The 15,990-nt window shown below is 34.0% G+C and overlaps 1 protein-coding gene across 6 annotated transcripts in view; it reads right to left on the bottom strand.

Moving 5' to 3' along the window:
• The window catches only part of LOC105268152 (ubiquitin carboxyl-terminal hydrolase 9), a 116,185-nt gene extending 100,844 nt beyond the window's left edge, over positions 1-15,341 (bottom strand). For 4 of the 6 annotated variants that reach the window (XM_011307460.1, XM_011307463.1, XM_011307464.1 and 1 more), the window contains exons 1-4: positions 15,268-15,341; positions 14,267-14,484; positions 13,961-14,169; positions 12,904-13,181 (exon numbers count right to left, since the gene is read on the bottom strand). In XM_011307460.1, the coding sequence (XP_011305762.1) occupies positions 12,904-13,181; positions 13,961-14,169; positions 14,267-14,472 (693 nt within the window). In that variant the 5' untranslated portion in view covers positions 14,473-14,484; positions 15,268-15,341. Of the gene's footprint in view, positions 1-12,903; positions 13,182-13,960; positions 14,170-14,266; positions 14,485-14,867; positions 15,004-15,032; positions 15,234-15,267 lie in introns of those variants that run through there. The other 2 variants (XM_011307461.1, XM_011307462.1) reach the window with 2 other exon arrangements.
• Positions 15,342-15,990: the final 649 nt, after the last annotated feature.

Raw genomic sequence — 15,990 nt, 5'->3', positions numbered from 1 at the left:
ACCTTTTTGTTAAATAAATTGTGTTATACATAAAATTCTAGATTCAAACCAACACTTTTAATTGTATTTCCAAAGAGTTTAGAAATAGAAGATTACTTTTGAGCATAAAATTTCCTCGGAATCATTTGATTATTCTTAATCCCTGAATTCCTATCCCTATTTCAATATTTTAAATTGACAACACAATCAAGGTAAGAATGAAAACCAAATGTCGTCCAAATCAAACGTAAAATATAAAAATATTTAGCTTCATTCAACATTTCTAACTTAGCTTTTCCATATTTTTATATCAAAAGTTCTAATTCTTATTTTCCGGAAATAATTCTATTATACAATAGTTCTCCTCCGACGCTGACAACGTCTCCGGACATAACAGTCGGTTTTTCAAAATAGGATATGTTTAATACTTAAGACAATGAAGGATGACGAGAACGAGATAGATTATCTCCCTTTCCTGTCATCTAGACATGGAATCAGCAATCTCGCGGTCAGACAGGGTCAGCCATCCAAAACGAGTCGAAGTTTCAAGTCGTCTCAACTTTTTTTATTAACGCGTATATATGAACCAATCAAACCATTATTGTATATTTTAATAATTTTAAAGAATATATTTACATTACTAGCGTATATGGCGCGCTATGCGCGCCAAATCGTTCACGTATGGGGTGTTATCATTGGAATATATATATATATATATTCACGGTTATTTCCAATATAATATATACATACATAGAATTTAAAAAAGAAGAAAGAAAAAAGTCTAAAAACTTATATAAAAAATACTTTAAAATTTAATAAATTTAATAATTTAATTTACTTTTTTTTAATAAATTATATTAAATTTATATATTATATTATATTAATTCAGTATAATATAATATAAAAATAAAAATATTAAATATTATTATATAAAAAAAATAATATATATAAAATTAATATAATTTATATATATATATATATCATATTATATAGATATATTTTGATATGCATAGCGCCAAAAAAAGCTGACAAGAAACGTTACATACTTTTTTTTAAAAGGGATATTTACCTGTTAATTACGCAAGTAGTTAGTTGCAACTAAAAATTTATCTTTGATAATTTTCATATATTTGTTTAAATGGGAAGCTTTCTTATTAACATTTGTTGCGCGAATAATTTTCAAATAGATTGGTATTGCAACAGTCATTTACATGAAAAATATTCATCAAAGGTCAATGAGACCTATCATTTTAAAGCTCCTTTTTCAAGCTTCAAGGGAGTTTAGAATATTTGATGAGCTTCGGTTTGAATGACAAAAATCCCGACATATCCTTAACACAGAGAATGGAAGCGAGACATTGTAATCAGTTAAGATCGTTCATAGGCCAATACAGACTGAAAATAGGCCAATGAAGATGAAATCATTGTCAAGCTCACTTAAATTAATTAATTTAATTTAATTTAATTTTCACATAATCGTTGACACACGGAATAAGTGTAACAGGAAGTTATGACGCTCGTCGATACATAACTCAGAACATAATAAACGTAACCGAATGAATAGGAAGTCGAACGCTAAAACAATGAGCTTTAAAGTCATATATAATAGTCATGGTTATTCCTCCATTAATTTGATAAAAATATGAGATGTGTGGCAAAAATGCAAGGTAGACATTTCATATGATTAATACGTTATTAATTAAAGGCCGAATCAACATCAATAATAGAAAATAGTATCATTTGAAAGCCCAGAAAATGAGTTTTCAAATGAAAATTTGGCCGAACGTAAAACCACCAACATAAACGTGACGTGAGAGAGGAAGGCATTAAGAACTCACAGTAGCAAGTGACGAGGATGGAAAATGATTTTTTTAATATAGAAAAAGCAGAAAAATTGGAATATCTGCAAAACTTAGCATGGGTAGTTATACATATTTGTGTCAATTGAGATGGAGTACATCGAGACGAATATTTGCGAGATGAAAAATGAAAATCGGTTGAATAATTTTCGAAATGTTTGTGAAAAACGGTTCAGATCAATTTATAAAAAACGACTAGACTGATCGAGCTCAATTTTGGCACAGATTTAATCCATAATAATAGTTATAATTCAACGAAATTTCACCTTTCTCTGGATAACTGTAGCTGTTCATTCTTTATATTTTCAAAAAGAGTGGTCGAAGTTGACCATATGCACATACGCATATCGTGCTCAAATTTGGAATTTCTACGTTTCGGACCATTCTACATCATTTCCACGCAAAATTAGATTATCCGAAACTCGGACAATTGAAAAGCTTCTGTTTGTAAGGAAAAATCGGGAAATGGGACGATTACGAAGCTTCCGTTCGGAAGCGAAAAAACTGTTTCTCGACCGCCCACACGATTTTTGTTTCATTTAATTTAATTTCATTAATTGTAAGGTTCAATTTTTTTTTATTACGTGCCTCAACGTTTCATCATTATCAAGAGAACCGAAGGACGGAGTAGGACCGAAGGACTTCCAGAATTACCATCGGTTGACCGAAACCCCATCAAGGACCTCCGTTGTGGAAAATAGGCTCAGAGGGGAGTTGACGCATCTGACGTGAGATGAGGGCATTACTAACTGGTCACTGTCACCACGGCTGACACACGTTCCTAATTGGCGCCGAAGACTAATTGACGGGTGGTCTCGCTAATGCTCCTTAGTGACATTTCGTGATTCGGACGAAGGTGAAATCAAAATTATGAAATCGAGAATTGCACTGAAAACTATTCCCGTTTAATTACGGCACAAATATGAGACATGAAAAAATATCAGCGTCATGAATTGATGTGTAAGTTCTATACTTATGGTGTACTTATCAATTCAATTATCACAACATTAATTAGAAATTTAGGCTCTTTTTTAGACGAGCGATTATCTCAAAAACTATTCGTAGGAGCATCAAATTTTTGAAATAATTTTTATAGTATTCCATGTCGTTTCAAAAAAACAATTTTTCACAGCCTCCTCGACTTCCATGAAATTTCATCCCTTCTACTTCAACCCGACCATTTCCTCCTGAGACATTTCCCTCTAAAGTTTTGCATCCCGAACCATTTAACGAGTGTAATATACTCCAGGCAATTTGGCTGGTGAATACATTACAACCCTACAATAAGTCGGCTGTCGATGAAAAAATTCCAATTGATGCATGAAAATCCCCTGAAAAACATATAAAAATGTTTCAACTTGATTCCAACCGGCAGGCAAATAATAGTATATTGTGCACCTAGGGAGGAAAGAAGGACGTTCTGTCCCGCGTGTAATTTTCGCCCGAGGCGAAGCCGAGGGCAAAAATTACACGCGGAGCGAATGGCTTTCTGACCTCCCGAGGTGCACATACTTTTTTTCACCCCTTTTGGTGGAAAGTTCGACCAACAAAAAATGTAAAAATTTCAAGCGAGAGGTTAGATGGTGCGTTATATCAAAATTGAATGTTGAACGAATCGAGTATCACGTTAATACGTATATATATATATATTCTTGATATTCAATTCTTCAGTTCCGGTGAAAATTCGTAAATAAAAATATATATGGGCATATATATATATTTAACAAGTTTTTTATTTATATATTCGTAACTGAGTTATTCATAATCCGTAAATTGAAAATTATAAATTCATTAAAAAAAAAATTGGAAGATATCGCAAGTTTAATCATTTTTGTATACGTTGTAATTAATTGTGACATTAGTAATTTTGCAGTTTTTTAGTTTTAAGATGCGGCTTGTGCTTCTTACAATGGCATCCCCTGTCTCTGGGTCCATATTTTCGATGTCCTCTCCATTGTTTGCCCGATTTTTTCTCTTTTTGATTGGTGGCCGTTCCTCACCTTCGTCACCATATTCACTAGTTGGAGCTCTTTCTGATGATGGTTGTGTGCTTGCACTTGCAACCTGGTGAGCTTCAATAGTTTTCAACGGGATTCTTACCTGATTTGCTTTTTTGGTGGTGCCGGATACAGATTGATCTGGAGCTTGATTTAAAGAGACATTTCGTCGTGGAGAGACGCTTGCCAGGTCAAATTCAATGTGATCGAAAATCTCCTCAGTGTCACTTCTCAGCATTGAAAATTGATTATCACTTGGTGGCTCTGTTAGATTGGAATTAAACGTTGATGATGAATCGACGAATTTGTTGACTCTTTGAAAAATTCGGCTTTTATTCTCGATGGATTCCTCGACATATCCACATGCAACTTGATCCGAACGCCAACCACCGTGCCGTTTCAAATCGCTAATATCGGCTCCTGAATCAGAAAACAGAGTAGCGGAGGTCCGACGAAAGCAGTGTCCAGTGTAACGATTGGCTTCTGGCAGATTCAAAAATAATGCGATCAATTTGGGTATTTCAGTAATTTTGTTTTTTCCAATAACTTGACGTGTGCATTTTCCTCCTTGAACTCGCAAAAAAAATCGATTGGTTCCTGGGTTGTTTGGTCTGAGGTTCATGTACGTCTTAACTCCCATGTAATATCGATTTTCAATGACAAATAAACGAGGGTAATAACTTTTAGTGTCGCGTATTGTCACGATTAATCTGGTGCCAATATCGTCCACGTCATTCACAGTCAGAGGACAAATTTCACCGGATCGCATCGCCCCCGAAATTCCGAAAATTAAGATTACCTATAAAATACATATTTCATCTCTTGCAGCAAATTGAACAGAAAAGATTGAGAAATTAGTGAAGCTTATCGTTAATTAGGTGTTTTATTATTTTTTTAGTGTTTACCTTAGCTGCCAAATATTGATCATCTGGAGCGGTCATTAAAAATTGAGTAATTTCAGAGCTTGCGAAAACTTTGGATTTTTTTGATCGAAATCCTTTGCTCTTCTTTTTGGCGAACTTTTTCAATCTTGAATATGAGTCGAGATCAATGCTGTGATTGAGATCCATGACTGATTTCAACATCGACCAACGGCTCCATAGCGTGGAGGGCTTATATTTCTCGGATATTTCATTAAAATAAACCAGAAAAACCTCCTCTTTTAAAGACTCGATTTTTCTCGCTTTTCTCCATTCCATCAGATGTTGGTAACACGCCTGATATTTATTGGCAGACTTATCAGGTATCAAATTTTCTGTCACTTGTGCAGCTGCAGCCTCAAGATCAAACTCGGGAATAGCACTATTCGACTCATCTGAGGAACTGTCATCTTCTGATTGATTGTCCTCTCTGTCAGATTTCATTTTAATAATTTTGTGCCATCAAATTCCGTAAGCTGTTAATTAACTCAGATATTTTCCACGTAATATTGCACGATGAAAAACCGATACACCAGTCTCAATCACGTTTGTGTTTTGTGTTTTAGTGACGTGAAAAATAATTGCAAAACGTTATCGATGATTTCCCGGGAATAAAGTGCAACTTCTCTCCCGGCGAGGAGGGAGGGAAGTCGAACTTTCCACGCATGAGGGGCGAAAATGATTTTAATGCATTGATTGGGATTTTTTAATTGACCACAGAATTATTGTAGAGTGAAGGTCTAAATTGAGAGATGGAATGGTCTGAGGATGACCACCCCTATCATCTCTACCCGTTATTTTTGGCAGAAATAAATTATAAATAGAAGTCCTCAGAGATGTTTCAGCCACAAAAAAGCTTGAACACGAATTCCCACGGTTTCCATTGCTTTTACCATTGTCAATGACGATTCTATAGCTCCGTCTATGTTCACCGCGTTAGAATCAATAGTAAAAGAATCCGGCAATATATCGTTTAATGGCTAGCCTATCGCAGAATTAACGCAGCAATTATATGAAGACTTGCGTAAACGGTTCCCTGATATAAACGATGTGCAATATTTGTGCCAGTTTTTCCAGGCTCTTAAAGCTTGCATGTACGATCTTGAAAGTGCAATTGTAAAATTATTACTTGCGTAAACGGTGTACAGTTTTCAGCTGAAATGGAAAAATTCTTTACATTCGATTTACCTTCGTGCAGTTCGGATGATTTGTAGAAGGTAATAATCGAGAATAATGATTTTCCAAACCTCACGGAAGCGTACAAACGAACGCATGTTGTTCTCGGAACAACTTATCTTTGCGAATCGGGTTTTTCACACATGAATCGCATTAAAACCTCAGGTATGTCGGCATTAGGCGATGGGAACCTCAGAGAAGCTACGCCTGTGAGTCGCAGTAATTACAAACCTCATTTAAAAAAAATTGTAGGGTCTATGCAAGCTCAACAATCGCATTAGAATTTTATGATTAGACAGCTTTTATTGTGATTGTCGGTAGATTTTTAACCTTTTATTGAATTTAACAATTCATCGCATCAATGGGAGATTGAACAGGCATCGCATTAATGGGAGATTTTCCACGAATTTGGCATTCATACGATTGTTTCTATGAAACTATTGTAAATATATTAGTAATAAGAATTGTTTAGAGTTAAATTTTTCCCTATTTCCTTCACTTTTCATTCCTTCCCATTAACCATGATGGAAGACGTCTACCACCTTCCCGCGTTTTCCATTGAGCAACATTCCATAATGTTGGCGAAGAGTAGACACTTAATTAAAAAATATATTTATTTTTAGGTATATCAAATTTGTAATTTTTTTTTACAATTTTCTATCCCACGTTCTACCATTTCATCGGAATGTCAAATCATAAGGTATGGTCCACCAGAGAAATAATGGGAACATTTAGTTTCTCATTGCAAATGCAATATGAAAATCTGCAATGGAATTTTCAGGAATATATTCCAAATATGACCGTGGCAAATTTTTATTTTCCACATTTAGAGTTGCAATATTTGGTAGGAAAATAATAATTACCGAAAACCAACTCCGAAATATATTCTTGAGGCTTTTTCATTGTGAATTGCAATTTTTCAATTTTCTATTTAAAATTTAAAACTGAAAATTTGAGCCAATTCTGGCGCGTCAGCCATTTTTATGCAACTGGCACGCCAGTACGTGGCTGACGGTGACTAGGGTCACCACAATGGACCCCCGTGTACGTAGCAGAAAGGATACAATAATTAGAAAAACTATCTTATGTATTCGATTGTACATCGTTAGTACATGATTGTACTAGATTTTTTTTGTTTGTACATTCACTCCTTAATTATAAATAAATATTCTATTTTTACCATCATGTTGGTCAGAATAAAATGAAAAATCGCTCAATGTGTTAAATAAATAGTCAATTCGATAGGAAATTGTTTTTACACCATAAAGTACATATTTTCTTCGTTTGTCCATTCATGATTAATTGATTAAATAACAAATTAAAACTTTTCATTTGCTCCCCACCCCACGCGACAACTACTATGGTTATTGCATTTTGTGCGTTTACATATACTTCATTTTATTATTTTCTACCTCAATAAAAAACATAAAATTGAACACCACGACATGTGGCAAACCATCAATTGACTCAATTAAATATGTTTCAAACATGATAATAAATATCATATTGAGGACATTGGAAATTTAGACCGAGGTTTTTGACAGCTTAAAGCAGGTTATGATGAGGAATAGGTAATAACATTTTGTAGTTTTCAATTCAATTTTATTTATAACATTGCAATGTTATTGACTATTGACTATTATGACCTCATCATTTTCAATGTCCTCAATATCATCATATTTATTATCATTTTTGAAACATATTTAATTGAGACAATTGATGGTTTATCAGATGTCGTGGCGCTCAATTTTATGTTTTTTAATGAGGTAGAAAATAACAAAATGAAGTATATATAACCGCATACAACACAGGAACCATAGTAGCTGTCGTATGGGGTGGAGGCGAATGAGAATTATAAATTTGTTATTTAATTAATTAATGAGGTTTGTACAAACAAAGAAAATAGGTAATTCATTATGTACAAACAATTTCCTATCGAATTGACAATTTATTTAATCCATTGAGCAATTTTGAATTTTTTTCTGGCCCGCATCGTGGCAAAAATGTAATAATTATTTATAATTAATGAGTGACTGTACAAACAAAAAAATCTAGTACAATCATGTACTAGCGATGTACAATCGAATACATAAGATAGTTTTCCTAATTATTGTACCCTTTCTGCTACACGGGGTACACGGGGTTACACAATGGTTGGCTAAGTGGGTACCCATTAGGATGAGAGAATTATCCCGACGACCCTTGTAATAGACTGGCTCCCGACTACCTGAAGGTTGCCGGGCCCTGCTTCAATACAGTAAAACAGGTTGTCAGCGGCCGTTTTTTATTTTAATATTGGATCTTAATTTAGTAAATATCGTAGTAATTTACACCTGACAATAATAAAAACATCTGAATTAATTTCTGTTGAAAAATTTCATACCGCGATAACAGCCCATCCATTTTAAGAATTCTTTATTTTCGTGTATAATAATATCCATAATTAGTTGAAGCATAAGTACATTGTTTTTATGAAAAAGAAAGCCAAGCAGCAAATAGCCTATCAAATCGCGCGCCAGAGAATCCTTGAACATCCTTAACGTATCATAAAACTGGCGGTAAAAAGAAAGAAAATTAATTCTTCAGAAAAACCGTTTTTAAAGTTTATGTGTGGTTTATTTCGGTGAAAAACGACGATTAGGCTTTCAATAAAGTAACGGTTGTGTGCATCTGACAGCGAAAACCTGATAGTAAGCATGTTCTTGAGTGATTTTCTCAAACTTTCTTTGTCATCAATGAATTGATGGTATGCTTCTGAACGGCTAGAGAAAATGCTCAAATCTTCGTATGTACTGCCATGTTTTGAAAAATCAATCTTACAATCTCTTTCCTTTAATTCTAAGTATTTCATTACCGAGAGGAAACTTCGGGCTAAATTTCAAGTCAATGCTGCAATTTTTCGAAACTCTAGTAGGCCAACAAAATTTTGTGAAACAAGTGGGGAATGCCATTATAAGGAACTGCGTATAGCTGTTGTTGCTTAGAAATTAGAAACAAACCTTCAAATGGATTTTCTGAAAATTGGAAAATAATAGGGGTAGTTCCGTCCTCTTTCGACTTGAATAAAAATGCTTTGAGGAAAAAAAATTGAGCAGTCATTTCATTGATATTGCTCATAATATTTGCCATTGATCAAGATGAAAAAAAATCTCATATAGAATATGCTATAACTTAACAATAAATGATACAATCCTCTTCATATTCTGATACGATCAAGAGCCTATTAACGTCAATTTTTTAAGCGATCATTGTTTCCTCTCTGATGATAATTTCTTGAGTTATCGTTGAAAATCAATTTTCGAAAAAATACGAATGTTTCCGAATCTTTCTGCCGATTTCAATTCCAATTGCTGTTGATGGATGGAGCGCATGGGAGTCTGTATTCATAGGGAAGTTCATTAGATTCTATTACTCCTTTGCAAAAAAATTTTTACCAAACGAAAAAAAAAAATTCAGTAAAAAATTACGGATTCTTTTGAATTGTCATGGAAATTTCAAAACTAATCAGTGTCAATAGATAGAGCTTCCAAAAGTCTACATTCATTGCGAACAATTATGGTATTCTACCAATCCCTAGTGAAGAAAAACAGAGAGCGAAAGCAAAAAAAACACACACATACACACACACATCCATGCATGATGCACACATGTATTTACACAGCGATCATATAAAAACCGCAGATGCGGACTTTCTAGGCTACATTTAGTTACCCTAACACAAATAATTTGGAACTTGAATATGGTCGAATGCACAGCTTCCCTTGGGAAGCAAAAACGGAAGAATGGAAATATCTTAGGAACTAATTATTTGATTTAGCCCTCTTTCAATATCAAACATTTAATTGCCAAGCGGAAATTTCATGCCAAATTTCAGGTCGATGAATCAATTTTTCGTAACGTTACTGTGATAACAAATTTTTTTTTAAGCAGTAAAAATGCTATATCTGGAAACTTAATATAGATGTCTATTTATAGTTTGGTAAATTGAAGAGGAATACAAAAAGGTTGGATAGTTTTCGAGATATTCAAGCCAATTGATTTTTATATAAAGTAGAATATTTCATGAACTAATGACCCGATTCAGCCATTCTTCAATGACCATCATTTCATTGTCAAGAGGAAATTCGATGCCAAAGTTCAAATTGATGAACCAATTATTCACAACGTTACCATGTTATCTTTTTTATGGAGAACACGGAAAAATTGGAATATCTCGAAAACTTGGTGATAACGTATATACATACTGTAATCGACTAAGATAGACTACATCGAGGCGAACATTTTTGAGAGGTGAAAAAAATGAAATCGGCCTGATAGTTTTCGAGATATGTACTCGAAATTGTTCATAACGAAATGAAATTCATGAAAACAGCTCGACCGATTCTGTTAATGTTGAGTGAATATTAAAGTTCTGCTTGATTCGTCCCCAAATAATCTCGCCATTCGTTTGTTTCTTTGGTAGTGATTATGTTCGCAGGTTTCGAGATCCTGGAGTTATTTTGCTACAGTGATTTTATTTTGTTTTGACGTGTTTCGGGTTATCATTCAACCGTATTCATGTAGACTAGTCAATGTTGTACGCCCTTAATGAAGTTTCGAATGGCTGGATTTTCTCGACTTACTAGGTTAATTCTGATTGTATCTCTCAACACATTCTATTTTTACGTTTAATGTTTTAGTCAGTCAACCTCATTATCAAGATTGTCTTAAATTATTTGGACTTTGTTTATTGTATTGACTTTCACAATTTATTCTATTAGTTAATGTGTTATAGTATTCGGTGAATGGTAGGTCTATGTAGATTCTATTTTATTTAGAAGGGAATTCTATTTTACTTATTTATTTTTATTTTGTATCGAGTTGGCGCCATTAATTAGATAATTTTATTTCCAATTGTTGGTTGCATTGCTTTAAATTTAGGTTGAAGCTTCCGTCTCATTCCAATTTCCAATTTTCAAGTTTTTCAAGGATTAAAATCTCTACATAACGAGTAGTTGGTGGGTAGAAGGAGCTGAAATTGGAGGATTCCTTTTCGGTGGTTGTTCCGATTTTTGAAGACTAGGAATCTTTTTTTTTGGACTCAAGGTTCGCTAGCTCCAGAGGACTTCGCAATGGAACGAGCTTTTCCGTAAAACCTCGGAAACTACATGACAACACATAAAAAAATATTTTTTCGAAAAGTAGAAAAAATTTTCGATGAAATTGGCTGGACAATTAACTGGAATCCGTGTTTTGACAAATAACCGACAAAATCTGTGATTTTGATTTTTTTTGTGCACCATAAGAACTACTAATTTAATTTGGAAAGATTTGGAAAGATTATATGGAAAGAAAAACAAAATGTTCGATATTTCCATCAATAATTGAGATAATCATCTCCACCTGCGCTCATTTTCCTTCAATCCGACAACACTATTTGATAAAAATACAGAACGAAATTGAAAGATTTGGAGATGATTGTCGTGCTGAGTATCGGTGAAATGAGAGGTATAAATCAATAATACAAGTACGGGTCAAGACAAAAGTAAAAACCACTAATAGTGAGCGCTTATAAGTGTGGATATAACCATTATTTTACTGTAATGGTGTATTATATACTGAAGTCAACATAAGTTTTCCTTTTGAGAAAATGAGCGGGGAACATGAGTTTATATGTAAAATTGATGTGGTGGGGGTAGGTTGTCAAGGCAAAACTTAAGTTGACTTCAGTATAGCCTTTGCCGCTATTCTTTTGCTCTTTACGAGATGAATCAATTTAGAAGCATATCAATAATAAAGTAAAATAAGACAAGTAAGATGATTTATGGATAATCAAGAGAGTGTGAGATATTCAAAAGAAGCAACTCTATGAAACTGAACATTTACAAAAATCTCGCAACCCGAATAATAATGAAAGTCAATTTTTAGGGTGCTGCTGATATATGAGATTAGGATAAGTTAGGAACTAATGCTTTATTAATAGCGAATTACTCTTTACGTAGCGTATATTTAGGAGACCATATAATTCATTGATCAAACGCGATCTTTAGTTTAAATTCAACTATGTTATCATAGAGCACGTGCAACGGGGTTTTGGAAAAAACAAAAATGTGGAATCAAAATAGAGGCCATTGAGATAAACATTTTAAAAGAAAAAATTGTTCAATCGGTCGACTAGTTTTGCAAATATTTACAAAAACTTTTGAAAAAAAAGGCTTTTTCTCGGGAATTATTGGACTGGTCAAGTGGATTTCACGGTCAGAGTTAGTTCAAACTGGGACCTGTAATTTGACAAAATTTCATATTTTTTGGATTTTTTTTGTCCTCTTATTGTTGTATTTTCTAAAATTTGATTTCCAGAAATTGGTGAAAGGGGGGGACATACAAACATGTTCGTCTAACTTCATATTTTTGCATTTCAGACCATTCTGCATCATTTCCAATAAAGATGAAACAATGTCAAAATTAAATGATTACAAAGCTTCCATTCGGAAGCAAAAAGAGGAAAAAATTGTTGAAGCTGGAGAGATCTGAAAATTGATTGCAAAGGATCTGTCCAGTTTACAGAAAATTAATTAAAAATATGTACTTTACCAGCCACAGTGATAGGAGACAAGAATAAATTGGACAGTTGATGACAACATAGAATGAAAATGAACTGCCCAATATTGCTGATGATAAATTGCGTATTTTTAAGTATTTTTAGCCGGAAGCTTGGCAAATCACTTGGAGTCAATATCTCGATCCACCACCCTTTGACGATTTTTTCTCTTTTTAGAGAAACACTTTAGGCTAACAACATAAAATTCAAACTGAAGATTCAAGTATTAAATGTTCCATAGAGAGTACATGCGGGCCTTCAGTTGATTTATCGAAATCTGAGTATGGAAAGCCGTTGATTCATTGAAATCACCCGGAAAAGATTAATTCGAAACATGTATTAAGTATGTACAGTAAATGTGGGACGCATGCACTTGAGTATTTCATGTTTACCTGTCTGTAATCCTTAAATTGTGAATGGTAAGCCCCTAAAGTTTGTTTAAACTCAACGGGCCTCACAACACTATATCTCCCCGACCACATTTTGCTTAGCAATGAGCTGAAATTGTCCATCAAGGATCCTGGTAAAGGAGATTTCTCATCTCCCTGTTGCATTTGCAGAAAGTAACTCAGAACAGGAGGCGTTGCGGTAAGACATTGTAGCCCAGCGGCCATGAAACATGTGTTCCCAAGGTTTCGAAGACCACAAACTCCAGCGGGGGTTGCAATTTCTACAAGAATGTAAGTATTTATACCATCCCAGAAGACTTTTTGAAATTCCTGAAATATTTAAGTATTGCATTTAAGTCTTCCCAGAAAGTAAAGCCAACTTTAAACTAAGCTTAGTCTTTAATGGATACCTGCGTATCTAAACAAAATAAAGCAGCTTTCATATGCACCTATTCTGCACATTCGTAATTTACTCATAAAGACTGTTGAATTCCAATTTTTTATTTGTTTTTAATCTTTCACTAATCATATGTGAAAAAAATTAATTGGTACACACAGAAATCAAGTCAACGTTTGAAAAGTTTCGTTGTTCAACGATAAGTTTTCAGGTATTGTGCGTCCAATAAGTATCTAAACCCTCAAATACGTTCTCAAAAAAAGACGAAATCTATACCAACTCGACTGAGCTCCGTTAGCGTGTTCTACACCCATAGATAACTACAATGAGCATTTTTCCATTTTTCTGGCAAACTTGCTATGGGATTGACGTGAAAGAATATAACGTTTGTGCGTTTTGTCATTATTTAATGAATCACGAGTTTTCAAGGTGTCGCGAGCATTGTATTTTTTAGAAACTTCTAAAAAGGATAACAAAACTGAAGAGAAAATGCTTGAAAATCATGATGCCACTACAATATTTCGTCATCCATTAAATAATGACAAAATGCGAAAAGGTGGTATTTTTATAAACCGTGGATTTTGGCTATATATATGGGTGTGGAATATCCTTAAATGAATTTGTATCTTTATAACACTGTGTTCCTGATTTTTAAATACTCACCTATAACTGTGTGTTCCTGAATATCTGTAGTATTTGAGAATAAATTATTAAGGGTTGAGGTTGGTGGATAGAAAGGACCATGGTCAGCACCAGCATTTTCACGAGCTGGTTCTGCGCCTATATTAACCATTGAACCGTCGAGCGCCTCAGGAGGAGGGAGGGGAATCGCTACACTGACAACATCAGATCTCGAACAGTTTGCCGCAGCCCTAAGGAGTATACAAAAAAATTTGAAATAATTAATGAATTTCAATATGAAATAATGACAACAGCAAAAACTTCTAAGTTATCCAATATTATGCTCACCAGGTAGTTTCAATACCCATGTTCACATGAGCAGTGCAATCCTTATCGTCTTGTATCGCCAAGTGATGATTGAGGGAATTAGCAAGAGGACTGAGACTCGTTGATTCCGATTCTAACAACTCTGGGATATCAGACAGATCAGCTAGGCCTGATGACTCTATCATTGAAATCTCTCCCACTCCCGAACCACCCACCTGATTGTCCATTCCACTGATTTCCTTGAAAAAATTGAGCAATATTTATATTAAATAGCATAGAAAACGAACATATTTAATTACACACTATGATTCTAGTCATTATAAAATATCATGCGCTGTATAACCATGTTTAAATAGCTCTAAAATGTTGCTATTTAGTTTTAGATAATCTGCACATATCTACTGAATTAATGCACCCATACCTAAGTAGTATGCCAATCGTGTGGTCAAATAAATATTGAAAAACTTTGTATCAATCGAAAACTTTCCAACAATCTCTTATTATAATGTGAGGCTAAAATCGTTGCTGGTCATAAACATTATTAATCAAAACTGACAATATTTTTTTCATAGGTACTGAAAGTATTTACGAATTCAATTAATGATCATTGAACCCATTTTACCAATAATTGTTTTTATTCCATGACATATAACCTCATACACGTGCTGGCAAGTTATCAATTAAGCTATGTTATAGTCTTGTCACTTCTCTACTGACTAAGGTTATGAGCTCAAAAACGACATTATTGTATTCCCCGATGTCAACAGAATTATCACATAATAGTTACCACAGGTGAAATCAATAGAGTTGTTGTGGTATTAGAATTGGAAAAAATGCAACATCACAGCCAACTGGCTTCAGGCGCTCTATGGCTAGTGTCTATTTTTTTTACAGGCCTCAACTTACAACTGTACCAACAGGGAATAAGTTGCAAACTAACAAATTACATTTAAAAAGGAATTCAATGAAAAATGTACACACGGGTTTACTAGAACTTTATTGAAAGGCTCTCTACTATTTACCTTGATTAGGTTTTTTAATGAGCGAAAAAACTTCACCTCCAAACCTACTTGCCGTGGGCTACGCCGCCATTGCTCTGAAGTCTAAACGGCATGGCCGGTTTGCGTTTTTGCGTTTGCTCTGCATCGCCGCTACAGCGCGCACCTAATATAGTACAAGCCATTCCGCCAATTATGAAAATTATTTCACAATTTGTCAACGTCTCCTATTTCTCTTATTTCAACAGAAATTAGAGCCCAGGATAAGACAAATAAAAGTAAGCGGTACCTTTATTACATTACTGTTTTTCTTTTTTATCCATTTCATTTGCTCCATTTCCTTCATGTTTTCTCCAAAATTAATTATTCATCAGCGTTGCCATGATGATGAATGTTAATATTAATGAAAATAATACATGCAATTTGATTGAACAAATTCGAAAATATATCACGAAATGATTTCCTAATTTTGAATATCTGTGCTTAGTGATTCAAATTTGATTGCCAATAATTCCAATTGTAATTTATGTCGGAATTCTCTCCAAAATCTGACAGAATAATCATCAAATTTCATACAACCGAGAATTTTCGATTTTTTGCATGCACTTTCATCAATTTTTATTCCCGTGTAAAAGGTCTCAATTAATTTGTCTATGCAAATTATCAGCGGAGTTCTGATGGTTTTCCACTTAAGTTGAGAATATTTTCATTCATGATCCTGACTGTTCCATTCAAGACTTCGATTAA

The sequence above is a fragment of the Fopius arisanus genome, unplaced genomic scaffold (assembly GCF_000806365.1).
Source record: "Fopius arisanus strain USDA-PBARC FA_bdor unplaced genomic scaffold, ASM80636v1 scaffold00054, whole genome shotgun sequence".
Lineage (NCBI taxonomy): Eukaryota > Metazoa > Arthropoda > Insecta > Hymenoptera > Braconidae > Fopius > Fopius arisanus.
Note: the sequence above shows the minus strand (reverse complement) of the source record. Positions and strands in the feature narration are given on the sequence as shown.